The sequence below is a fragment of the Medicago sativa genome, chromosome 5 (genome assembly GCF_051527215.1).
Source record: "Medicago sativa cultivar Bolivia chromosome 5, Bolivia_mono, whole genome shotgun sequence".
Classification (NCBI taxonomy): Eukaryota; Viridiplantae; Streptophyta; class Magnoliopsida; order Fabales; family Fabaceae; genus Medicago; species Medicago sativa.
In genome coordinates, this window is record NC_140753.1 from 71,854,753 (window position 1) to 71,881,968 (window position 27,216).

The window sequence follows — 27,216 nt, forward strand, 5'->3', positions numbered from 1 at the left end:
GTGTCCATCATCATGATATAAACATTTTTCTTTGATAATGTCATAATTGAGATTTGCGAGTGTTATCCAGATAATCAAGATAACATGCATGATAAAGATTGAAGACTTGAGAAAAAAATATGCATGATGATTTAGGGTGTTTATAACTTGATATATACTTTTTAAAATTATAACTTTGCATTATATGCAGCTAGGATAAATCGAATTGCAGTGGCCGATACTGGAGTCGTGCCAAGTTGCAAGACTACATAGGATTCATGCAAAAAATAAAATGAATCATTTGTAGCTTTGCAACTCGATAACGTTTAAGAATGTCATTTTCTATTTGGATCAATAATTCAACATATATATGAGTCATGCTCAATAAGAGGATTCAATTCTATAGAGGGATTTATAATCAGACAATAACACACTATAATCTAGCATTCCAATAAGATCAAAATGTTTTTCCTTTTACTTCTTGTTATAATCCTAAGACAATAAAGTAATTAAATTATAATGTGTTACCCATGCTAGCTAGCTAGTATATCACCTTCAACTATTACCAGCTGGTAATTAAAGTTTGAAATTAAGATAATATACACATACCCTCAATTGATTACATTTGGAAAATCCTATACGTCTAACTTCATAATGTTCTATTGTCCTATGACAATATATCTATGCTAAAAAACAAAAACAAAAAATCATATTGTCAAACTAGGTGTAAATTCCAAATCATACTCAAGTATATGTGTTTGTTTTTGTTTGTTATTTTGGGATTAAGGGAATGGTGAAATACTTAAGTCATGATCAATTCCCATTTCTCCATGAAGTGGTTACAGAAATTCATGCTTAGGTCCTATGGTGAACTTGCTATAAATATCATATGCCATCACATTCAGATATCAATAGTAACTTTTTAATGGGAATGAGAGAAAAAGGAATGTAATCTAGAAAAGTAGATTTTTCAATAAATTCTTCCAATCTTTTCATGACATAAAGCTAAGGGGCCTTCCACGAGAGGAGGCAAAAAAAAAAAAAAAAAATTCCACAACAAAAAGCTAAAAACATTTTCACTTGTGTAAAGTAAATGAAGACAACATCATTTTTAGGGAGAAAAAGACTAATGTATTCATTGTTCACAGTTTCATGGTTTATTTGTCAAACCCCCACCAGTTTGACCAAATTATTATTATTTTTGCATCGGCTTGAATCCGACAAAAAAAGAAAACACTTATATTTTACTTAATGTCAATTGGGAATTAAACAATGTGGGTTAGAAAATAGACTAAATAAGGCTAACATGGAGTGTTCTTGGATCAAATTCAGATTCTTTGTAGTTGAGAATTCCCGTTTTTATGCGTTTTTATGCATCTGGGACAATTGTGAGTGTTCGGTAAAGGTCGAACACTTCAAAAAATACAGTTTTTTTAAATTTAAAATACCGAGTTTGAATCTAGACATTTCGATCTTGATCGAACGGTTAGGGATGTTCCGAAAGCATGAATGCAGAAATCTTCATAGACATGAATCTGAAGGTAGCACATGCACACTCCAACTATTCGATGGTCAAAATACTCGAGACCTAATTACTTTGCCACATTGATCAATTAAAGGGTTTCACCCAAAACATTTTTAAAAGGGGTCATACATATATTTTTATTAAAAAATAGAATGTGCATAGTCGGAATCATGATGAATTTTTTATCTTGTTGAAACTCTAAAGTATATATAGTTTTTATCGACGGTGTCTCGCCGTGATTATGTGAAACTTTACCACGATTACATATATGAATTGAGAAGCACTTTGACCGTAGAAAATCTATCTTTGAATTTTTTGAAGACATTATATTGAAATTACAAGGTTGGGAACTACTGTACTAAGCACTAACATCCTATGATAAATTCCACCCAAAAATAGCTAGAATTTACTCTTTCTAGACAACTACAAATATGGAGCTAAGACACTCAAACCACTGAATGAATCCAAATTAGTTGAGAATGTAAATTCAATCCAATGACATGTCCTCTTTAAAAAGTGCCAATATATTCAACAAATAGTCAAAAGTCTAAGAGCAACATAACAAGCAATGCTATTCAACCCATGTTATGATCACCTTTGACATAATCATACAATTAACTTTTTCCTTTTATAATATTTTCAAGTTTTAGTGAGATGACTTTAAGAAAAAGACTTTACAACAAAAACAAATTTTGTACAGAATGGTAATTAAAGAATTAATTTATAAACACATTATGGATTTAAATTGTCTGTAATAATTCAATTGTCATCCATGCACCGACTATGTGAACATTGTGATATATATATATATATATATATATATATATATATATATATATATATTATAACTGCATACAATTTAAATGTATGTTTGGATTAACGATGAGATTGACAAAATAAGATAAACCGCCTTAATTTCGTCAAAAACTATAAAAATGTATCTTACGATATAATCGCTATGTCTCGTCGTAATTTTGTCAATGTTATGGTTAAACCAAACATACAATAAATCCATAATAAATGTATATTCAGAATAATAAGTGAACTTCAGAGCAGAATCACCCTTACCTGAGCTCAAACAGAAGGAGCAAAAGGATCATTTTCACCTCATTCTCTCTCTGGTCCATAGTTGTTTCCCAAGTAAAAAGCATCCAAACACATTCTGCATCATATTTATTTGCATCAAGGCACCAAACCCTATGCACATTGACTCACAAACCTCTCATTGACTATCCTCATTTTCAGAGCTCACACTTCAAGATTCACAACACATCATCCAATCTTGAAAACACAAAATCTTCATACAAGTTTGGCAAAAAAAGAGGACAAAAAGGTCATTTGTCATTACATAAAAAATTCTGAACAACCCTTTATTTTCCTTCCTTCAAAACAACACTTTCCTTCCTTAAAGCTTTATTTTTTCTTGGATTTTTAGTGACCCTTTTTTGAATTAGATCCAAAAAGGAACCTTGTTTTTATTTCATTCTTTATGGGATTTTGAGCCAATTATAAGATTTCCATGCATGATCTTTCTTTGCCTTGAGAACATGATGAGGCTGATGAGTCTGTTTTGTTTCTTATGGTTCCTTCTTTTGGTTCTTTTCTTGTTCAACACTTCTTTTTCAGCTCAAGAGTATGCAAAGTCTCAAAACTTTAGAACTAAATCTATGTCAAAGTTTAGTCCTAATTTTCAAGCTAAAGCAGGTTCAAGACAGAATTCAGGTGAAGAAGGTAATGAAGATGTTCTTGGTGATGAGAAAAGAAAAATCTACACTGGTCCTAATCCTTTACATAACAGATAAGTTGAATTATATACATGGTTTTTTCTTCAATTTTTCTTCTATTATTTCAAGGTCCTTATGTGATTTGTATATATTTTTCTTTTTTTCCCCTTCAAATTTTCACTTTTTTTTTTCATATGTTCTTTCCCTCATTCTCTTTTGTTGCAAGAGTTTGTGATTTGTAATTTTGATGAATGGCCAGTTTCTTCTGGTGTACTTATCAATAATCATATATAAGAATGTTGATTTATGTTACAATTTACAATTCAAAGAATGTTGAGTTACGTTGAGGTGTAAGTTCAGTGGTAAGAGTTTAAACTTGTAACCTTAACGAACAAAGTTCAAATTTATTGAAAATGTTGTAAAATAACATTAGTGACATTTGAATTTGATAATAATTATTACTTCTCCAATTGTTCTTAAAAAAATATCAAAGGTAAGAAATTTTGGTTTATGGATTCGATATTTATTTTGCAACAAATGGAAAAACTAAAAGACAAGATGTGAACCATGAATTATTTGGCTGCTATTAATGTAGATGTTGTAATGTAGTGACTGTGTAACAGCTTTTGACATTTGTCTATGTTTGCCTTTTCATGCAATGGTGAAAAGTACGCAGACAGATACAGATATACTGTTTGTATTTTTGTTAATTTGTATACATTTTTTCATATGTGACAATAACTCAAATTCTGTCATTTTTGTAAGTTAATTTTGGTTTGGACTTTCGGACAGAAATACTAGCAGATTACATTGAATTATTTTTGTCTGTTTCTTTTATTTTATATCATTCGGTATTTAGCATATGAACTAGAAATTCAAGACCATATCATTTCACATGCTTGTGCTACTTAGGATATAATTGCTCTCATTTTTAAAGAAAATATGGATTCACTCATATTATGATTCCAAAAAGATTATTTTTACTTGCTTAAAATAGAAAGAAAAAATTGAGTTGGTCTTCCCTCACTAGGTCCCAATAAATCTTTTTATATTTGTCACTTTCAAAAGGCATTCATTAGTATATTTCACTGATGAATTAAGGACATCTAATATGGATCTGTTCTAAGGGTGAACCTTCTTATGTTTTGTAAATTTTAATCAAATATATTGGTTTTGCTCTCCATTTTTTATTATTATAAAAAATTATTTTTTTATTAAAAATGGTAAAAGTCTACCTTTGACTTTTTTTTTCCCAGATCCTTTAGACTATTTTTGAGAGGTTCATATTGAACACACCTTAAATTATGAAGTTTCATTTTTCTTATAAAAATAATTAGATAACATAAAAAAAAAAAATTCATTTTGTAGTCCCTAAATAATTATCATGTAAACATTTTTGTCTATGCGACTATGCTGAAACAAAACATGTTTAATTATCCTTCAATTATTAAATATCTGAATGAATTTTTGTAGACATGTTTAAAACATCATAGAAAGTTTCATTACAAAAATTTAAAACTTTTAACATCGATGAATTAAATATGAAATTTTTAAACGTCAAAAGCTCAAGATAACAGCGATAATAAGGACCCAAAAAATTTAGTAAAACCAAAAATCATATCAACTGAATGTATATAACACATTTACCATTTTGAAGCTTTTCCTCACCCAAACAAGATGCCAAACATATCTAAAGTGATGGGAGTAATGCCAAAAATTAATTTTATTAGATGGCATAAGACATGCCAGAAAAATGAGATTGAGATTCCGCTCTGCAGAGCGCCAAACCACCTTTCCAAGACTTCACTCTGCAATTTTAATTCCCATGCATTTCATTGGATTTAATTACCACTGATTGAACGTGTAGATGAACCCATGTAATCCACTATTTACCAAGATATCAATTTTATATCTTCTAATGATTCCATTATATCTTCTAATGATTCCATTGATCCTTTTTTGTATCTAAATGTTTCTCATTGCGACATTTTCAGATTACCCAAATGCAAGCAAACTAATAACGCCGCACCTTTTTGCCAACACCCTTCCAATGTCAATCAACCCCTTAAACTGAATGAAGTTATGCTTCACTGTAGTGTATAAATCTAAAGTTGTTGATTTAATTAAGATTAATGGTTGAAGATGAGGGTGCAACAAAACCCATAGAACAATGTTTAAAATTTTGGGTGTTCAATTTTTCAAAAACAAGAAAAATAATCTAACTTCTAGTGACAAACAAAAGTTGTCGCTAAATATCAACTTTTCGCCGGTAAAGTTCATTGATATTCAAGTTTTTTTTGTTTAGTTTTAAATCTACCTACAGTTTTGTCTATATGTAAAAGGTAAACACGAAAATGATGACTCTTTTTAAAATTGGCGTTTTTTTTATTATGGGTTCATTTTTAATATTTAAACAGAATCTCCAGTTTGATTGAACCGGCTATGAGTGTTATTATTTCTATACATAAAATATAATATATTTAAAATTAAATAAATACACATTTGTTTGTCATTTTATATTTACAACAACTTGATTTACCAGGCTTAAAAAAACGACTGCATTTACCAAACAATTGGATTTCAATCTGGTAGCTTTTCAGTTATAAGCTAACCTATTGGTTATCATCAAATAGGCTAGCTTTTCATTTATGCACCATATATTTGGTCCTTAAAACATGGTATATATAAGAGATTAAGGTTGATTCACTTAATCACATACTATTTTTTTTTGACACGGCCTAATCATACATGAGTATGAGGCAAACCTCCTTACCCTACCTGATTCAATATACGTCGGCATATGATCATCTTAACCCGACTTAGGCTTTGTTTGGGAGTTTGGAGGGGAAGGAAAGGAAAGGCTTTGAGGGGTGCAAAATATGAGGAAAAATAGAGAAATCTTTCAAAAAATCTAAAAGAGTTGTTTTTTAGAGAATGATAAATTTATGCATATGATTACTTTATTTTTAATTTTAAAAATATTATAACAACATAAATTAAATTTGAAGAATTCTTATTAACCCTCCAAAACCCCCTAAAACCCTCCTCCAATACAATTTTTTAGTTCCTCCAAATGAGGAGGGTTTTGTATTATGAAGAAAAGTTAACCCCCCAAAGCACTCCTCTCCCATTTTCCTCTATTTTTTCCACTTACTTATTCCTTTTTTCCCAAGCCTTCCCCTCCCTTCCCCTCCAAACTCGCAAACAAAGCCTTAGGCTTTGTTTGCGAGTTGGGTTTTGGAGGGGAAGGGAGGGGAAGGAAAGGCTTATGGAGAGGTAAACCCTTGTTTGCGAGTTTTAAAAAACAAGGGAAAGGTTTTGGGGGGTTTAGAAGGGCTTTAATTGTTCAATTTTAAAGTTCCCCCAAATTGGGGGGTTTTGGGGGGTTAAGCATACAAATTGACAACCTCTTTATTTATGCAAATCAGCTTTTAACGACCTCTTTTACAAAATCAGCTTATTCAAAACAACTTATTCATCAAAAACAGATTATTACGACCTCTTTTTAAAAACAACTTATTGAAAACAGCTTATTTATTCAAAACAGCTTATTACAATCTCTTTTTCAAAAACAACTTATTCAAAACAGCTTATTTATCCAAAACAACTTATTACGACCTCTTTTCAAAAAACAGCTTATTCAAAACAGCTTATTCATCAAAAACAACTTATTACAACCTCTTTTCAAAAATCAGTTTAATCAAAACAGCTTATTTATGCAAATCAGCTTTTAACGACCTCTTTTTGAAAATCAGCTTGTTCAAAACAGCTTATGACGACCTCTTTTTCAAAAAACAGCTTATTCCAAACAGCTTATTCATCAAAAACAACTTATTACAACCTCTTTTCAAAAAACAGCTTATTCAAAACAGCTTATTTATGCAAATCAGCTTTTAACGACCTCTTTTACAAAATCAGCTTATTCAAAACAGCTTATTCATCAAAAACAGCTTATTACGACCTCTTTTTCGAAAGCAACTTATTGAAAACAGCTTATTCATCCAAAACAGCATATTACTATCTCTTTTTCAAAAACAACTTATTCAAAACATCATATTACGACCTCTTTTCAAAAAACAACTTATTCAAAACAGCTTATTACCACGTCTTTTTCAAAAGTAGCATATTCAAAACAGCTTATTACCACGTGTTTTGAATAAGCTGTTTTGCATAAATAAGCTGTTTTTTGAAAAGAGGTTGTAATAAGGTGTTTTGGATAAATAAGTTGTTTTGAATAAGTTGTTTTTGTAAAAGAGATCGTATTAAGCAGTTTTGTGTAAATAAGCTGTTTTGAGTAAGTTGTTTTTGAAAAACAGATCGTATTAAGCTGATTTTTATAAATAAGCTGTTTTAAATAAGTTGTTTTTAAAAAAGAGATCGTAATAAGCTATTTTGGATAAATAAGTTGTTTTGAATAATTTGTTTTTGAAAAAGAGGTCGTAATAAGTTGTTTTGCATAAATAAGTTGTTTTGAATCAGTTGTTTTTTTGAAAAGAGATCGTAATAAGTTGTTTTGGACAAATAAGTTGTTTTTAATAAGTTGTTTTTTGAAAAAGATATCATAATAAGTTGTTTTGTATAAATAAGTTGTTTTGAATAAGCTGTTTTTTAAAAATAGATCGTAATAATTTACTTTTTATGAGATAAGTTGCTTTGAATAAATTTCAAGATGAATTACAAAGTATAACACAATATATTGTTTTTAAGAGAAAAAAGGGTAAAATAGTAAAATTATAACATAAGCCCTCCATTTCCTTTCTTTATTTGTTTTTTAACTCCCAAACAAGGGGAAGGTTTTCCCTCCTTTCTCCCTTCCCTCCCTTTCCTTCCCTTCCCCTCCTAAGCCTTTCCTTTCCTTCCCCTCAAAACTCGCATACAAAGCCTTAGTGAACCATATAATGTTTTCTTTTGTTCCTTATGCATGTTTATGCATAACTTTTTTTTTGTATTCTCTTTGATACAATTTCAAAATCATGTTCATACTTCTTGGCATGTGTTTCAAAATCACGTTCGTGCATTCCTATTCATTGGTTGGGGAAACATGTTACAACACATATACTCACCAACACTAAACTATAAATGGCGTTGTCTCTTGTCTGAATATGACTTCTTTAAACTTATCAAATGAAATCACCATTTTCAAAAGCCTCTTGTATCAAATTTGACCCCTTAAGCCCAGATTTTTCAACCTCAACCTAAGTAATTGGTATCCACGGTTAATCTCTTCGATACAATAACTCAATCAAATACTTGACCGATAACTACTATATTATAAGCAAAGTCGTCAGCATTGATTCCAACTTCCTCCGTGAAATTGAATGTTGATCAACATATAAGTTTGGGTATCTATATACTAAATGTTTTAATATTTTGGATGAAGATGTGATTTTCAACCTTAAATGTTTTTTTTAATTTTCAATCGTATTGAAACCGCATATCCACAATTTTAGCTAGAATTATTCAAGGCCACATAAGCCTTTGCCAAATCTCAAATGAACAAAATTTATTCCAATTTGAAAAAGAAAGAAAGAAAAAATTAAAAATAACCAGGCTTAATCTGGATGCCAAGTTACAATAATAATCAATAAACAAATAAAATTAGATCCATGATCATCATTGATCAATTAACAAAATCTTCAATTCTCCACAACTTGATCAATATATAAAGTACATAAGGCATATAACTAACTAAGGCTTATATCAATCAAGCAATGATATGAATTCGTAATGAATTAAGGCATACAAGGAAACCATATAAGGGAAGTTTCGGAAAACAGATTCAATATATCTGTGAACACCAAATATGACATGAACAATGTTTTTCACGGTGATCAAAATATAGTCGGCTCTTGTTTAGGTTCCTTTCAATTCATCAAAATTAGGGTTCTAATTATCATACAATATCAGGCTCTCATACCACATGTAAAAATTTAATCGTAAAGATCGAGTTATTATATGTAGATTGTAGTCTAAGCACATAATAATTGTATAGTATAAATGAAGCTGGACTATAATGTTGTTATAAGATATAGTTCTAAAAGCTTTGGCACTAAGATGCAACGGCACTAAGTTGAAATTACTTTGTTCAAAGACATCATAAATCATATAGGACAAAATTTTTTATCAGGTGTCAAGGCAAACACCAATATTTATTAAGTCTTCATTTTTTATTACAAGGAAATGAATGAGAAATTTTTTGAACTTGGATAGCTTTGTTAAGAGGGTCTAATTGAAAAAGATAACGGAGATAATAAACAAACAAATATTCGATTTTAAAAGCTTTTTTTAACGATTATATTCCAATTAATACAACAAACATATAGTAAAGGAAAATCGACAAACATTCTTTCAAAAAAAAAAATCGACAAACATGATATTAAATAATCCTAAGATAAAAGTTAAAAATAAATAATTTGGTTTGACTTTAAAATATAGAAAAAGAACCATAAAACTATAATTGTAAAAAAGTAAAAAAAAAATGTCTAGAGGGAGAGAGAGAGAACGTGGTCTTGAGAGAGAGCGCGGTGGTTATCCTCGTTTTCACCGGGGACAACCACGTCGGTATTCACCTTCACCGGAAGTAAGGTACCAAAGGGGGGGAAGGGGGCCAAGCAGGGTGCCACAGAAGGGGGGGAATAGGGGAGAATGGTCCGACGTGAGATCGCGAAATAGGAAAGCGTTGGAACAGGCGGAGGGACAACGGGACAGACAGAGGGAGGATCAGCGGCTTCGGGAGACAAGGTTTCGACGGCACGGTCGGTCTAGGGTTAGGGATAGGATGGATTTTGCAGAATGGTATGATACTGATGAGGATTACGATTTTGGCAACCAAGAATTGACACATGATGGCAGGGTTACAATTCAGTATTTACGACCAGACAGGGTTAGGGCATGTGAAGACTTGAGGTATGAGGACGGGTATGTATTGGAAAGAAGGCGATCGGTTTCTAGCTATCATAGTAGGGAGGTGAAGGAAGCAGTGCGGCGTGAACAACCAGACAAGCATAAGCGTCGTACTGCTGGCAGAATGCTGCTACCGATACAGTCAGACAAGGTGAACGTTGTTTCTTTCTATTTTACGAACATTCCGCATGATATATCGTATGTAGCTTTGCGTCAAGGATTTGAGGTGTGTGGTATTCTTGAGGACGTATACTTGGCTCGTAAACGAAATGTCAATGGAGGAGCGTTTGGTTTTGTGCGATATGCAAAGATGAGAGATATCGAGAAACTTTTGAAGGCTGTTAATAACGTGTGGTTTGGGGATTGGAAAGTGGTGGCGAAGGTTGCATCTTTTGATAGGTACAGCAACAAGAGGAGAGGTGATAGGGAGTGTGGTGAGGGAGAAAAAAAACAGTGAGGGAGATAAAAAATTAGAGGGAGACAAAAGTGAGGTGGGGAGAGAGAAGGAGGACGAGGGAGTGAGTTCAGATGTTGGTGGGAGGAAAGGGGTTGAGGGAGTTGTGGTGAAGGGAGGATAGGCGGTTCCAACAGTAGGAGGAGGGGGAGGAGTGATAGAGAAGATGAAGGTTGGTAATGGTGTAGTTGGTACGAAGGAGGGTGTTGAGGAGTCTTCGAAGCTTATACCTAAATATTTCTCAAAGGCAGCAGATGTTTTATGGGCTTCGAAGTGCTTGATTGCAACAGTGGTGAATGGAGAAGCTATCCCAGTGTTGCAAAGACGGATTTATGATGCCGGGTTCGAGAAGCTTGATATAATTCCAATGGGAGCAGACAAGGTTCTATTGCGAAATGAGGATGATAGTGATGTCAGTGCCCTTTTCTCAGAAGCTCCGGATTTTTTTGAAAAATTCTTCTTTAATCCTGTCAAATGGAAGAAAGAGGTGGTTGTCCGTGAAAGAGGTGCATGGGTGAGGATTTATGGGATCCCGTTGCAAGCGTGGAATTTGGATTTTTTCAAATTATGCGTTTATGATTGTGGTCGTTTGTTGAAAGTGGATGAATCGACGTTGGGAAAAATTCGGTTTGATTATGCACGGGTTCTTGTTTCAACCTCTTCTTTGGATTTTATTGATTCGGCTGCTAAGGTAATGGTCGATGGTGTTCTTTATGACTTTAAAATTGTGGAGGAAGGATGGTACTCGTTGGGGGAGGATGTGTGCTTATCGGATGATGAAGAGCCTAAAGAAAACGATGATATGGGGGAGGATAGAAACATTGAGAACTGTAATGCTACTGTTGATGTAGAAAATCTTTTGAATCATTTATCGGATGACTGGCAGAAGGAGCAGCAGGACTCTCAGGCATTGATAGATGCGATAGAAACAGAAACAGCACAGGCTCATGAAGAATCAGTGGAGCAAACAAGGCAGGAAGCCTCGGGTCCAGCAGTGGTTCCCCTTGTGAATTTTAAAAGTACCGAAACAATTCTGGATCAGCAAGCAATCAGCAGCGCTCAGCTTGGTAGGAAAGGCAATGTTACCGAATTAAAAAATACATTATTGAGTGATGCGAAGCTGAAAGTGAAGCGGACTTCCTCATGTCCTCCGGGGAGAGTTCATTCTGTGACGGCGGGTCCATGGAGTTTGGCATGGGCAAAACGTCATAAGGATGTGGTTATTGGGAATGGTTCGAATATGGAGTCAAAGGGCAATAGTAAATCATCCACAGGTAATCCACGAGTGTCACGTAAGAAGGGTGGTGGTTATCTTCGCCATTGTGCTATAAATTTGAAGCGTATTGCAAGGTTATCGGACGAAGACCGGAAGGAAGTTTTACGTGCATTGCGTAAAACGTATAGGCGTCGTAAAGTGGCCTCACATTCTTCAATTGACAAGGTAATATCCAATGATAGCTCTTCTGTTAATGGTTCACAGACTTCCGTTAATAATGACTGTATGAATTGGTTGGTTCTTCATGGAAGTAGTAAGGCTAAGTCTGATGATGTTAGAGGACTGGGTAAGGTGGTGGGGTTGAATTTTCAAGGGGATAAGAATAATAGATTTGATGTGTTGTCAGGTGTGGGTAGGAAAAATAATGAGGGAGGTGGGAATCCGAAGTAAGAAGGCGAGTTGGACGGTGGTGGGGTTGGTGAGGGGGTGTGAGCAGTGGTGATGAAAATTATATCTTGGAACGTGAGGGGTTTGGGTGGGTTTGAGAAGAGAAGAGAGGTGAGTCAGATGGTGAAAGAAAAAAATCCGTTTATTTTATGTTTACAAGAGTCGAAGCTGTCAGTTGTAAATGATTTGGTGTGTCAAGCAATTTGGAATGATATTAATGTTGGGTTTTTGTATCAACCTTCGGTTGGTGCATCCGGAGGAATCGTTACTCTTTGGAATAGAAGCGAGGTGGAGGTGTGGACGTCCTTTAATATGGAGCATGTGTTAGGAATACAAGGTCAATTTTTGAAGTCTGGTGAGAAATTTACTCTTCTAAATGTGTATGCTCCGTGTGATTCTCTTCGTCAACAAATTCTTTAGCATAACATTTCCTCTCGGATGACGTTACTTATGGATGAAAATGTTTGTGTGTGTGGAGATTTCAATGTGGTTCGATGTCAGGAGGAAAGAAGAAGTGTGAGAAGCGTTGATATTCAACAAGGTAGCGCTGCTTTCAATAATATGATTGATTCTAATTTTTTTGTCGATTTGCCTCTTAGGGGGCGTCGGTTCACTTGGTATCGTGGTGACGGGAGGTCGATGAGTCGAATCGATTGTTTTTTGCTATCAGAAAAATGGTGTCAGACGTGGCCTAACTGTTTTCAATTGGCTTCGTCCCGAGGGCTGTCTGATCATTGTCCTCTCCAGTTGTGTATTGATGTTGCAAATTGGGGGCCTAAACCGGTGCGAATGTTAAAATGTTGGGACAATTTTTCTGGTTATGATTCTTTTGTGCGTGAAACTTGGTATTCTATGAAGTTAGAAGGTTGGGGCGGTTATGTGTTGAAAGAAAAATTAAAGAAGATTAAATTAGCTTTGAAGGAGTGGCATGTGACTCATTATAATAATTTACCGGCTAGAATTTGTTCATTGAAAGATAAAATAGAAGCTCTGGAGGTGAAGGCCGAGTCTTCGATGTTGATGGAGGAGGAAATCGAATTTTTACATGGCTTCTCAGATGAATTGTTTTCGTTATCTCGGATTAATTCTAGTGTCTGTTGGCAACAATCGCGGATGCTTTGGTTACAAGAAGGGGATGCGAATACAAAATTCTTTCATAAAGTTATGTCCAGTAGGACTCGGAGGAATGCTTTACAATTTATTTTTGTGAATGGTGTGTTGATGGAAGGGGTGGATAATGTCCGGGCAGCAGTGTTTAGTCATTTCTCTACGCATTTTCAGGCTTCTGATGTTAACCGTCCAACAATGGAGGGATTGCACTTTAAAACTTTAAATGTTCGTGAAGGTGTCGATTTAATTAAACCTTTTTCTTTGGAGGAGGTGAAGGCGGCAGTTTGGGATTGTGACAGTTTTAAGAGTCCTGGTCCAGATGGTATATCGTTTGGGTTTTTAAAAAAATTTTGGGATATGCTGAAGAATGATGTTATGCGTTTTTTGGTGGAGTTTCATCGGAATGGAAAGTTGGCCAAAGGAATTAATAGTACATTTATCGCTCTTATTCCTAAAGTCGATAGTCCACAACATCTTAATGATTTTAGGCCTATTTCATTGGTTGGCAGCTTGTATAAAATTTTGGCAAAGATTCTTGCTAACAGACTTCGATCGGTGATTGGTTCTGTTATATCTGACACTCAATCGGCTTTTATTAAAGGTCGTCAGATTCTCGATGGTATTTTGGTTGCGAATGAGGTTGTGGATGATGCCCGGAAGCGAAAAAAGGATATGTTGATGTTTAAGGTAGATTTCGAGAAAGCCTATGATTCCATTGATTGGAAGTACTTGGAGGAAGTAATGGTGAAGATGGGTTTTCCACCTTTATGGCGGAAGTGGATTAAAGAATGTGTGGGAACGGCTACGGCTTCAGTGTTAGTTAATGGGTCACCAACTGATGAGTTTCCTTTGGGTAGGGGGTTGAGACAATGGGATCCCCTTTCACCTTTCTTGTTTCTTTTAGCAGCGGAAGGGTTCAATGTGCTGATGGAATCTTTTTTAGCTAACAATTTGTTTGGTGGATTCAAGGTCGGTACCCAAAATCCGGTGAGAGTTTCTCACCTTCAGTTTGCGGATGACACCCTAATTATATGTGAAAAATCTTGGGCGAATATTCGTGCTTTGCGGGCCATCTTACTACTTTTTGAAGAACTATCTGGTCTAAAGGTGAATTTTTCTAAAAGCCTTCTGGTAGGGATTAATGTTTATGGTTCTTGGTTGTCAGAAGCTGCTTCGGTTTTGAATTGTAAGGTTGGTACTATTCCTTTTATGTATCTTGGGTTGCCTATTGGTGGGAATGCAGGTCGGTTGTCTTTCTGGGAGCCTCTCCTTAATCGTCTGAACTCTAGACTGTCAGGTTGGAAATCGAAACATTTGTCTCTCGGTGGTCGTTTGGTTTTACTGAAGTTTGTCCTATCGTCCCTGCCTGTTTATGCTCTTTCTTTTTTCAAAGCTCCGTCAGGTATTATTTCCTCTATTGAATCTATTTTAAATAATTTTTTTTGGGGGGGGAGTGTAGACCACAGGAAAATTATTTGGGTTGACTGGAAATCTGTTTGTCGGTGTCCGGAGGTGGGAGGTTTGGGGGTTAGGAGAATCAAAGAATTTAATTTAGCGTTATTAGGGAAGTGGTGTTGGCGGGTGTTATTGGAAAAAGATAGTTTGTGGTTTAGGGTGTTGGCAGCGAGGAACGGATTAGAGGATGGCTATTTGTGTGGTGGGGGCCGTGAGGGGTCTGGTTGGTGGCGGACAATTTCATCCTTGCGGTTTGAGGGGTGGTTTTCTAATAATGTTAGCCGTTCTTTAGGTGATGGTAGTGATACTCGGTTTTGGACAGATGTTTGGGAGGGTGGGGTGTCTTTTCGGGATAGATTTTGTAGGTTGTATGATTTGTCTATGTTGAAAGGGGAAACGGTGGCTGCCATGAGAGATTTAGGTTGGGAGGAAGAGGGTGAGGCATGGAGGTGGAGACGCCGGTTGTTTGTGTGGGAGGAGGAGATGTTAGGGGAACTTAGGCTTTTATTTCAAAATGTCTCTTTTCAGGTTAACAAAAAGGATATGTGAAGGTGGAAGGCGGATTCTTCTTCTTCCTATACGGTTCGAAGTGCTTACAATGTTCTTACGGATCATGATTATGTTGTTGACGCGGTGACAGCTTCTATTTGGCATAAAGACATCCCTTTGAAGGTAGTGCTTTTTGTGTGGCGTTTGTTTCGCGATCGGCTTCCTACGAGGAGTAATCTTTTTAGGCGCAATGTTATAGATATTGATGCACAAAGTTGTGTCGGTGGATGTGGTCTTGTTGAAACATCGACTCACTTATTTTTTCATTGTAATTTCTTTGCATCGGTTTGGTATTTCATTCTTCAATGGCTTGGGATTTCTTCGGCTCTATGTCAGGATGTAGCTTTGCATTTTGCGCATTTCAGGTCCTTGGGTGGTGTTACTCGATCGTCTCAGTCTATTTTACAGGTTATTTGGTGTGCGACTGTTTGGGAAATTTGGAAGGAAAGGAACAACAGAATCTTTAATGCAAAATTTAGTTTTATTATTCAGGTGGTGGACAGGATTAAATTGCTAACTTATAAGTGGTTGAAGGTGAAGTATGCTACTCTTCCTTTCAACTATCATGGTTGGTGGCTTAGTCCGTTCATGATATTAGGCATAGGCTAATCTTCCTTGTTTCTTTTCTGGTGTAATTTGGGGATGTTCTATTTTTGTAAATATTGTTGTTATACTTTGTTGACTTTGGTGTTTCTTCCTTAGCACATCTAGTGCTTGGAAGGCCATTGGTGTGTTAATATATTTCATTTTAGTCTCTTCAAAAAAAAAAAATATAGAAAAAGAAAATGATAACTTTTGTCTTAGTAAATATATTTACTAAATATAATACGAATTTTTTTGACAAAATATCATACTAAATTTAATTTGATATATTCATTCATTTCCTTATATTTTTCATTTTTTTTGCATACTATCTTCCATTAAGCTGATAAAATGCATTTAACCAAATAATAAACAATTTGTCTCAAAAAAACTATATTGAATTATAATTACTTTATTTCATAAAAAAATCATTACTGAAATATATTAATAACAGTCAACAACGCATAGTCCAAACATTGACTCATTATAAGGTTTTTATGTTTATTTACCTATAGTAAAAATAATAAACAATTTGTGTCAAAAAAAATATATTGAATTATAATTACTTTATTTCATAAAAAAATCATTACTGAAATATATTAATAGCAGTCAACAACGCATTGTCGAAACATTGACTCATTATAATGTTTTTATGTTTATTCACCTTAGAAGAGTAAATTATTCACCCCCTAAGGTTTATATGAGTTTTTCCAATTATTATTATTTTTTTAAATTCGAGGAATGATTTTTTAACAATTATTATTAACAATAGAGTAGCGTCTAAAAGCATCTAATATGAGTCTAATCCAAAGGGTAGATCTTATTATTTTTAGTGAGTTTTAATAAAAGATTGTATCTATTTCTTATTTATATGAAATCGGTTTTTTTTTATTAAGAATCGTAAGGATTCACCAACGATCATTTTTTAGATGCATATCAGGCACATCCTAGTATTTTCATAATATACATTAATGATTAAGAACATGACGTTGTATATAAATATGAAATTCGCAACTAGGTAATACAATCATTGATACTTTGTTTTTTAAAAACTTATTATACATTCGTTTGAAATTATTTAATGAGATATCAAATAGTCAATGCATATTTAAATAATTAATTTCAGAATTTTAAAATATTAATCTTCCTTTAAACAAGATATAAAAAACAAAAAATTAAGTTTATTTTATTCAACCTTTGGATAGAACTTGGAAAACAACAAAGGGAAACAATTAAGAGTCTTTGACTATCTATTAGTTATCAATGTGACTAGAATGGTTCCACTGCATAACATTTTCATCAGTAGGAAGATGAGGAGGGAAATAATTCTGGTGATTCGGAAAAGTTGCAACATCAAAGCTTGGCACATTAACAACATTGTTGTAGTTGTTGTAGTTGTAGTTGTTGTCGTTGTTGTTGTCGTTGTTGCTGTTGTTGTTGTTGGAGACTGCTTGATAGTGCCCAAGATTCTTGCAGAGAGTAGCTTCAATCCAAACATCACTAGCAGCAATAATTGTTCCTCCAACAGTTCCAGCATACACCTCTGCACCATGACCTGAAAGCAAAATGGAAAAACAAGAACACGGTGGACCATTGATAATTTGGCGCGGAGCATTACTACAATTGATATTCACATATGTTCCCAAGAGTGATGTCATCTCGAATGGTCCTTTCATAGGAGGAGTTGGGAAATGAGTTTCAGGATTGAGAAGGGTGACATCGGTGACAAGGCCGTAACCCCTCGACACTGTTATGCTAGCTTGATGACGCTGAGCACAATTGATTATACCCCCCACAATATCTTTTCCAATGGGGATCTCAATGTAAATCATTTTCATATTGTTGTCCATGTTTTCCTCAATAATTACAGATGGTTTAGGCCTGTTCTTAGATCCCGGGGGTCTACCCCTAGGCTTTTTTGAGGAAGATGTGGGTATGTTTTCTCTTTGATCTTGAGAGAGAACAATAACCCTAGAGGAAGGTTCTGCAGGTGATGGTGTGGGCATCAATGTGTCATTGTTGTTGGTGGTGGTGGTGGTGTGAGAGACCATGTTTCCACCCTCAACTCTCATAGGGTTGTTCTCTAAGGACTTGTTACTTGGGTTTGGGGAGAGAGATGAGGGAGCGGTTTTGTTGTCTGCCATTATTGGGCATATGTATTTGATGAGGAAGAGAATGCTATTTGATAGAGTGTTTATAGATGTCTCAATTGTGGGAAATGTGGATCCTACCTTTTGGAATTTGAGTTTGAATTATAATTTTTCTTGTAGAATTTTTGGTTGAAAACCAAATGATAAGAATTATTTTATGTTATTTTTATGTTTATGTTTGACCAAAAAAATAATTATTTTAAGTATTCTTGACTTTTTTTTTTATGAAAGGTATTTTTCACTCTAGAAGGTATCAATTAATTTTTTATTTATCATTCTTCAAGATAAAATTAGCATACTAGCTAATATGACACTCATATAATGATTCCGCAAAAATTATTAATATTTTAAATTAAATAACTATTTATTGATAATAGTATGAATAAATTTTAGACATCCAAAATTTATATTATATTTTATATATATATATATATAATTTTAAATGGACCCCACAAGTGATGGTCCTCTCAAATTAGTCGGTTTTTTTTGTCAGATATCGAGTTTTTAATACATATAGTTGGTGTAAACTAGTCCAACCTAAAAACATTAAAGTCAAAGCTAACAAATGTTAACATTTCCCTTATATATATAGAGTTGTTAACTTAGACCAACTTAAAAACATTAAGGTCTAAGTTTGCAAGTTTGTACATTTATATGTTTATACCTAAAAATAATTAGCATGTCAGTCAATAGGACAACCGAGTGAGGGAACTGATTCTTTCTCAAGACCACTAACTCAAAACATGGGTATTCAAAGGCTCATGAGTCATAACTATGTCAAAAGCATGATAGGAATGGACAATGACACATTATCCACGATCTTGCTCTCAACCACAACAAGATAAAATAACCCCAAACACATGATAAGATAAAATGTTCGTGTATATCAACTTTGCTCATTATTAAAAGAGAATTTTTCAATATTCTTTCGATTTTATTCATAGGAATGTGCCACAATTTTTAAGGTGTATTGTTTAAAAGACTTTTCTACTCTTATTCATGTTGTTGTCTTTCTAAGATTAGTCGACATATTTAAAGTCTCATAATTTTCAACGAGAATATATTTGTAAAAAAAAAAAAAAATCAAAACGTTAAAACAATTAGTAATTCTATGGATTTTTTTTTCACTTCTTATAATAAGGGCCAGGAAAGTATTATCTATTTTTAGCCATAAAAAAACTATGTATGTCTTATTTATATTCATATATATGACATATTATACTCATTGTCAAACAAAAAAAAAATTTACAATTTGATGATCATCATTTTTGTTGCTGAAATAAGGAGGAAAGGACGGGGAGTAGAGGGTCAGGGATGGAGGTGGAGGAGAAGACTTTTTGCTTAGAAGGAAGAGTTGATTTTATGTTGAGTGTGCTTCTTTGCTAGATAATTTTGTTATCCAGGATAATGTTGACAAATGGATTTGTAAATACAATCCAGGATAATTTTATGTTGAGTGTGCAGCATGATCATGATTCTCTTTCAGACTTCATTTGAAACAATGTTGTACCTTTCAAAGTTTCATTATTTGCTTGGAGAACTTTTAATAAGAGGATTTCGACAGAAAACAACTTGGATGTGAAAAGAAGGAAACTGTTAATCATCTTTTTATGAAATGTGCTTTTTTTGTTAACATTTGGTCTAGTGTTATTCATTGATTGGGGACTTCAAGTGTCCAAACCTCACATGTGTTTGCTTGCATGCCTTACAATTTGGTGGTTCACATTTATTTTTGAAAGATATTCCTCATTGTTTTTGGGTGATTTAGTTGGCTTCTTTATGGATCATTTAGAAGGAGCGTAACTCGCGAATTTTTTATAGCAAAGCGCAAAATCTTGGTCAATCACTAGATCGCGTCATTATGAAGTGTTCAAAAACCACCTCTTTTTTTATGATTTACATTCTCGGTGGAATAACCCTTCAATTTATATTGCTTATGTTACCATGTAATGTTGGTTTGAATCTTTGTTTCTTGTTTACATTTTGTATCTTGTAATCTTGTTTTGACTTCCTATCACGCACTGATTCTGACTCCTATTTTTTAATATATTGTCTTTGGCTTCTTAAAAGAAATTGAATTGTGTCTTAGCAATTTTATCTTAAGACATACACATCTGAAATTGCAGTGTCATAAAAGTTGATATACCATTTGTGTATATACTCAAGAAAGTGCATGTGACAGTGCTCAACCTATATATATTTATTTACATTTAAATGAATATTGTTCTTCAAAAATAAAATAAAATGAATATTGATCATGCAATAAAATATATACACTAAATACAAACTGACATGTTGGTGTCCGTTTATCCAACTAATTTATCTTGTAAGTATAACTAAGTTGATAGTGTGAGGATGTTGATATTGATATATACCGATTTAATTTCGAATATGAGATTTTATACTTCTCTATACTTAATGTGCTTGGTTACTTGAAAAAAAACAAAGGATTTATTTAGATATACGCTATTCAAGAGTCAAGACTCCTGATGATGGTCAAAGGTTAACAACAACATTATATTTATTCCTTCATTGTGACCTATGGCAATAGTGGTATGTCACGGGCATGAAGATATTAAACAACATTTATCACTGAAGGGACTATAGTTTTACACTTGCTATTATAGAATTAATCTATTATGTACATGATTGGTGCATATAATGTAAGCCTCTAACCACATATTAAGAAATCATAAGAAGACAACAATAGTGTCACAAAAATCAAGCGAAAACATCATGAATTAAGTTGCTTACCAATGTTGCCATAAACATTAACTTACCTTTGACAACAACTCTATATAAAACGTATCATCAATAAGGCCAAAATAGAAAGTGACACAATGCCATAAAAACTCCTTCAGAAGCTATGCATTAAATCTTGGTTAAGCTTTGAATTTGAAGATTGCTTTAGGGGATGACAACAAAAACTCCTCATATATATAAAATCCATATCCCTTTATTTACACTCAAAACTTTTTCTTATCATTGTTTTGTGATAGTCCTTTACAAAACTTAGCCACATCTTTCTATCATTACCTTATAATAACATTCATAAGGTTACTTTTGTGTCAATCAACATGATGGATATCTCATTTTCCAATGAGTTATGCTATATGAGTGCAAGTAGCTGCAATCAAGATAAAGATTTGTTCTTCTATAGTGCACCAACTAGTCCTAGCAGACTCAAATTAATAGAACACAGTGGTTATCAAACAGGTCCTACAACACCAAGATCATCATATGAAGATGCAAACACCAATCTAGATCGGTTTGAATTTGAAACAAGTCGTCGTTTCAACCATAGTGAACCGAGAACTAAGACAAACCGAAAAGATGTGAATGCATTTGAGCAGCATCAAAGGCTTTGTGAGGATTCATTGCCTACTATGGCATTTGCTGATGAGCTATTTTGTGATGGAAAAGTAATTCCAATGATGCCGCCTCTTAAACTTCCTCCAAGACTAGTTCAAAATGGAGATAGTACTCAAAGCTCAAGAGCGACGTCTCCTAAGTCTCCAGGATCAATGCTTAGGCTTCCTTTTGCACGCTTGTGGAAGAATGATGATTTTGATCCATTCAAGGTGGCTTTTGAGAAGGTAAGAGAAGAGAAGAAAGGGAAATCAAAGGGTAGAGAGCATAGTTTAAGAAGGACTAGATCCCTTTCTCCATTGAGGGACTTCAACAAGAAGTGTGACAAACATGAGGGACTTTCAGAGTCACATAAACATGATCAATCGCATTGTTGTGAAAAACTTCCTTTAATGTCTTTTCCAGAAGGTCGGTTGTTACATGAGCTTCTTGAAGAGCCAATGAAAGAAGAATCAGAAAGAGAAAGTACGGTATCTGAGCCCAAAGGGTTGGCGTTTGCAAGACAGGTGAGACAAGTGGAAGTGGCTAATGATACAAAGTTTGAGGCTAAGAAGACTTTGGTTTCTAATGTTGCTAAGGAGACAAAGAAAGATGAGAACAAAAGAGGTGGATTTTGGAAAAGGAATAAAAAGTTAGAAAGTATAAAGAAGTTTTTCTTTGGGAGTTCAAACAAGGGTAAAGCCAGTGCTCAACAAAAGTCAGAAGATAAAAAAACAGAATTAGAGAGGCACTCTTTGGTGAAGAAACCTGACATGAAATCTGTGCATTCAACAGAATCAACTACATGGAGTAAAGATGATATATCAGGTGAGTTTACCAAAATGAGATTGGTATGTCAAAGGCCATTGCCAAAGTCTTTTCTTTGCCTGGGTTATGAGGGATGGAAAGTGAAGTGATTAATTTGCATTCTATATAGGTAGAATGTAGAATATAGATGAAATAAATGATATATTGCTATTTTAGATTTCATTCCGTGTGTGTAACAGTGTTGTTTTTATTTTTTCCTTTCTGGTGGTGGTAAATGTTTTTTTTAAGAAATTGGTTGGTTGAAATATATGTTAGTTGTCTAGAAATTCTAGTATGAATTGGTTAATCAATTTTCCTTACAATCTCCCTCTCCCACTATCCCTTTAAGTGCATATTTTTCTAAACATGCATGAGCCCTTCCAATTTTCCTTCTGTGTGAACTCAAAGCGTACTAATATGAGAATATCAGATGAATTCTAATCATTCTATATATTGTGGAATGAATATTCTATGCCATCAGTGCAAAAGTGATTAATTTACATTGATTGAAATCAGATAAACAAGCCTAAAATTTTCCATGAAAAAATTTGTGATAATGAAAAGGGGGAAAGCAAATAGGATAGGCTCAATGTTCCTTTGGCTGATTGAGAATCCTACTCCCCCTTTTCTCAAATGCAGAATAATCTGCTAAATTAGAATACCAGCCATGCCATAATGCTACATGGAAAAATTTGATCTGATTAATCCAAGACTTCAGAAGGCCAAAGGCTTCTCCAAATGCTAATTTCCTTCTCATTCTTAATCTTTCTAACTCCACCATAAAATCCATCCGCTTCATTTCCCTCCTCTCGGTGATCTTTCCTATTTATAGTTGTCCTCCTCCAGCGCGAATCAGTAGTGTACTGATTGAACTCAAGCACCACCGTGTCTGCAACCAACACATAATAGTGTCAAACTATGAATAGTGTCAAACTATGTTTGAATACTATGAAACACCTTCTGGGAATGAGAAATTTCCCATGTTATATAGAACATGTAAAAAACTTCCATTCAAAAATTTTACATAGTAGATAGAACATGTAAAAACATGACAAAAACTGATAGGAACATGTGAAATTGTGTAAAACCTATGTTGTCCTGCTGGCAACAATTATTCCTGTTATTTTATCTTCAGTGAAGTGAATGTTGAATAAAATGTGTATGTAATCATAAGGTTGTGGATTATTCTGGTTATTAAGAACCAATATCAAAGTATAAAAGTAGAGACTTGTGAGCCTTATAAATCCCCATATTAAATGATTGAAAAAAAATTGTTAGAATACAAACCTGGTTTAAAAGAAAAACAGATACGAAACACGCAAACAGAGAACACACAAGATTTGATCATTGAGTTCAACCAATTTTTCCTATTTCAGTGAGTGCAGATTGACTACTGTGCCTTTCTATTATTCAAACTTAGGGTTACAAATTACAACTTGCATTTAAATACTACGATCCAAATTACAAATTACCCTTAAACGACCTATCCATTTATCAGTAAACTATGAGCATACCAACAAAAACAATCAATCCATTTATCATACAAACTATGAGCATCATTTGTTTCTTAGACAAAGTTGTCCATAAAGGTATCCACTGAGACATGAGTTATCAACATGTTGGTGGAATCATGACATCCTGACCATGATATGTCTGGGGGGACCAATGTTATATAGCATAGCTAGTGGTCCAAAGTTTTGACATATTATCAAGAAAGGAACCTAGCCCAAATTGTGGTCTGTTAAGTCAATATGAACTTTATATTTATGCCATTTTTTCACTTTCCAACCTCCACAATGGAAAACACAATAATGGTATAAAACATTAATAAAATATATAATCCATAAAATAGTATTCTGATCTTCAATCAATTGCTATGTCCCTAAATATATGCCCTATTTGAAGAAGGAAAAAAATTGTCCCTAAAAAAACCCTATTTAAATTTACTAGATCTATTTATTTTTTTAAATATATCTCTTATTAATACTCCTAAATTGTCTTGATAGATGAAAAATCAGAATTAGATAAATTTATACACAAAGAGCAGTTTAGTAATATTCATACATAAATTATTCATATCTTATCAACTTGTATATATGTGTAAATTACAAAGGGGTTTTTAAAAAGGAACAGAGGTGGTAATCCATAAAAAGTTGAATATAAGAAAAACAAAATTCATCTGAATCTTACAATAATTTTTTAAACCAACCACTAAACCATATTCTTGCATAGATCCACTAGATAATTTGAAACAAAACATGGTTCAATTTGAAAGGAGGAACAGGACATGGATTAAATGAATGATACAAACTATATCCAAGAGAAGATAATGAATGATAAATACACACATTAAAAAGGAAAATGAATTAACTCACCGCTATTGTGACAACGGCAGTAATTTTCATTACCATCACATGACTCTAAGTGCCCTACAATACCATACCACCAACCTGCCATAAAGGTGCATCTCATCAAGTTACAAATAAAAATCTTATCACAATAAGGGTATATGTAAACGGAAAAACATAATTAAGATTAACAAAGTAACTATTTTCATCAAAGACTCATAATTGGATCCCATTTTGCTGTTAATATACCTAACCTTATACCATCCAAAGCAATAAGTAAAAATCTAAGAACATGTTGAATAAAGGGACAAACCATAAGGAAAATCTTTGTTTCTCCTCCACTGAATCTCTATGTGATCACCAGGATGCAGATCATGTAGACATTCAGTGATATGAAGATCATGTGGAGGAGTATCGACAGGCGGTGCTCTTAGCCTTTCCCATGGGATGCCATGCTCTACTGCAGCAGCCCTTCTTCCATGTGGTGGATACCTGTAATATACAACTAATTAGGCCTCTTTTTTTATTAACACTGATCAATTACTATTTTCTTTATGGAAACTCTTCAAAAGAAAATTTGTATAATTTTTATTTCTATGACCTATGGCAACATAGATACATACAGAAAAACATATGATCAACAAGAATCATGTTCAGTTACCTTGCTTGGAAGGTGTCGGTGCGTGGATCATAGCTAAGCTCAGCATCATAGCATGATAGCATAAATCCAACATGGCCATTCTGCAGGGAAAAAAAAAATGTAACTTCTGAGAGGGAAAAATAACTCAACCTTATATTCTATGGCCCTGTTTGGATAAACAGCTTAATTAAATGTTTATCACATATGCACTTATCATATAAGTGTTGATATAAAAACTTATGGAAATAAGCTGAAAACAGCTTACGAGCATGTCATAAGCTATTTTCATAAGTTCTCCCAAACAGTTTCAAAGGTGTTTATACCAATAGATAAGCTCAAATATGTCAATCCAATCGGATTCTAGATATCATTGAAAAACGGACTTGTTATACTTTTCAAGGGTACCATGATAGAATAGAATATATTAAATTTTCAATAGGACAAAACACAAAGGATTTAGTTACCTCACGGTTATAAACTTGAGCAGGAAAGGAAAAATTGCCAGTCTCAAGAGCAAGATACCAAGTCATGAATGAATCAGGAGGCAAATAACTATTCTGTTTATTGGCACTATTGCTATATGCTGCATCCACCTTCATTCTCATCCATGAAAAAGGCCAATAAAGGGACATAAACTTGATCAAGCTTCTTTGCTTGCCATGTCTAAGGCTTCCAATATTCTTTTTAGTAGCAACATGCCATTTCCATTCCCTATAAGCAACAGAACCAATAACTCTACCCCATTTCTGTTTCATGTGTCTCTCCCAAAGGTGATCACTCACACATCTCTCCCTCAATGAATGACAAACACCAGCCATTTGACAAAGTGAAGATGGAGGTAGCTTTTCAAGAATGCATTCCAACACAAGCTCAGGCAAATCCAACACCGACAAACTTTGTTGCGACGAGTCTTCCTCCTCCTCGACATTTTCTACTTTTGAAACAAGTGTCTTCTTCATAAGAGACATTCTTGTAACAAGTGTTTTCCTAAACAACTTACAGAAGGATTTCAAACAAAAATCTTTGTGAAACAAAAGTGAGATCAATCTCACCTCATTTGTCCATGATGGAAGTGGTTTTAAAAGCAGAAGTGGTTTCAAAAACAGAAAGAAAGAGACACAAGTGATAAAGTAAAGTAGCATTTGAAAATTAGATAGAAAACTATCTTTCAATGATCAAGAATGAGTTTGGCATATATGATAACAAATAGCCTTAAAGCCAATTATGGAACAAAGTGGAAAACACAAATGACAATTGACACAACCTTTCCCTCCCTTTTTGGAAAGAAACACTGAAGCAATTTAGAAACCTTATTTATAAAGATGGGTTTTTTATTGGCTCAATGAAAAGCCCACCAAAACCCAATGGTGGGCCTCCCAAAACAAAGTTATAGATCAAAATAAATTAGGTGGATAACCACAAGAATGAACACTGCTATGGCTAATTTGGTTACAAAACAATACTAATAACTCTCTATGATTGCTTCAATCAATGAAGGTACCAAGATCTGATATAAACAAAATAGGTAAATAAATAAAACTATATAATAAGAACAATATATGATGAATATGAAAATCTCTTGGATATGTGAACAAATCTTGTATGGAATAATTAATGTCTAAGATAGAATAAAATAATGAATAGATCTAGCTAGTTGGTAAGTGAAGTAAAAACACCTCAAGATCTACAAAAACAAATCAATAGAGAAGAGAAGATTGATTTTGAAAGAGATTATTGATGAAGATAAAGATGATGAATGTGAAGGGTAGGTGAGGTACTTTTCCTCCTCCCTTCAATCCAACAAAATTCTTCACCACACCTCAATTATGAAATTATCTTCTCTTCTCTTCTCTGAAATCAATCAAAGAAATGAAGAAATCACTTTCTTTGTTTGTTGTTGGTTTGTGTAAGGGACAATTTAACAAACAAATGGTGGGCAATGAAAGGGAAAGGGATGAATTGTTATTTATGCAAATTGA

The 27,216-nt window shown here is 33.8% G+C and overlaps 4 protein-coding genes across 4 annotated transcripts; 2 read left to right on the forward strand and 2 right to left on the reverse strand.

Annotated features, from left to right (window-relative positions):
• Positions 1-10,751: 10,751 nt before the first annotated feature.
• Positions 10,752-12,251, forward strand: LOC146924663 (uncharacterized). Its single transcript, XM_085711885.1, has one exon. It carries the CDS (start codon positions 10,752-10,754, stop codon positions 12,249-12,251), a length of 1,500 nt encoding a protein of 499 aa, XP_085568011.1.
• A 4,909-nt stretch (positions 12,252-17,160) lies between these two features.
• On the reverse strand, positions 17,161-18,182 carry LOC146924664 (AT-hook motif nuclear-localized protein 28-like). The gene has a single exon (XM_085709623.1). The coding sequence runs from the start codon at positions 18,086-18,088 to the stop codon at positions 17,198-17,200; it is 891 nt and encodes a 296-aa protein (XP_085565749.1). The 5' UTR covers positions 18,089-18,182; the 3' UTR covers positions 17,161-17,197.
• A 2,989-nt stretch (positions 18,183-21,171) lies between these two features.
• LOC146924665 (uncharacterized) lies at positions 21,172-22,572 on the forward strand. Its single transcript, XM_085709622.1, has one exon. It carries the CDS (start codon positions 21,172-21,174, stop codon positions 22,357-22,359), a length of 1,188 nt encoding a protein of 395 aa, XP_085565748.1. The 3' UTR covers positions 22,360-22,572.
• A 103-nt stretch (positions 22,573-22,675) lies between these two features.
• LOC146924666 (F-box protein At2g26850-like) lies at positions 22,676-27,178 on the reverse strand. Its single transcript, XM_085709621.1, has 5 exons — positions 25,702-27,178; positions 25,259-25,338; positions 24,911-25,089; positions 24,625-24,699; positions 22,676-23,138 (listed from the first exon to the last, which is right to left on the reverse strand). Exons 1-5 carry the CDS (start codon positions 26,377-26,379, stop codon positions 22,951-22,953), a joined length of 1,200 nt encoding a protein of 399 aa, XP_085565747.1. The 5' UTR covers positions 26,380-27,178; the 3' UTR covers positions 22,676-22,950.
• Positions 27,179-27,216: the final 38 nt, after the last annotated feature.

Coding starts and splice junctions, on each gene's coding strand:
- LOC146924663 (XM_085711885.1), top strand. CDS start 10,752: ATGAAGGTTGGTAATGGTGTAGTTGGTACGAAGGAGGGTGTTGAGGAG.
- LOC146924664 (XM_085709623.1), bottom strand. CDS start 18,088: ATGGCAGACAACAAAACCGCTCCCTCATCTCTCTCCCCAAACCCAAGT.
- LOC146924665 (XM_085709622.1), top strand. CDS start 21,172: ATGATGGATATCTCATTTTCCAATGAGTTATGCTATATGAGTGCAAGT.
- LOC146924666 (XM_085709621.1), bottom strand. CDS start 26,379: ATGCTACTTTACTTTATCACTTGTGTCTCTTTCTTTCTGTTTTTGAAA. Junction 25,339..25,701: donor CTCAAGTTTATAACCGTGAG/GTAACTAAATCC, acceptor TTTTCCCTGCAG/AATGGCCATGTTGGATTTAT. Junction 23,139..24,624: donor CTGCCGTTGTCACAATAGCG/GTGAGTTAATTC, acceptor TGTTGGTTGCAG/ACACGGTGGTGCTTGAGTTC.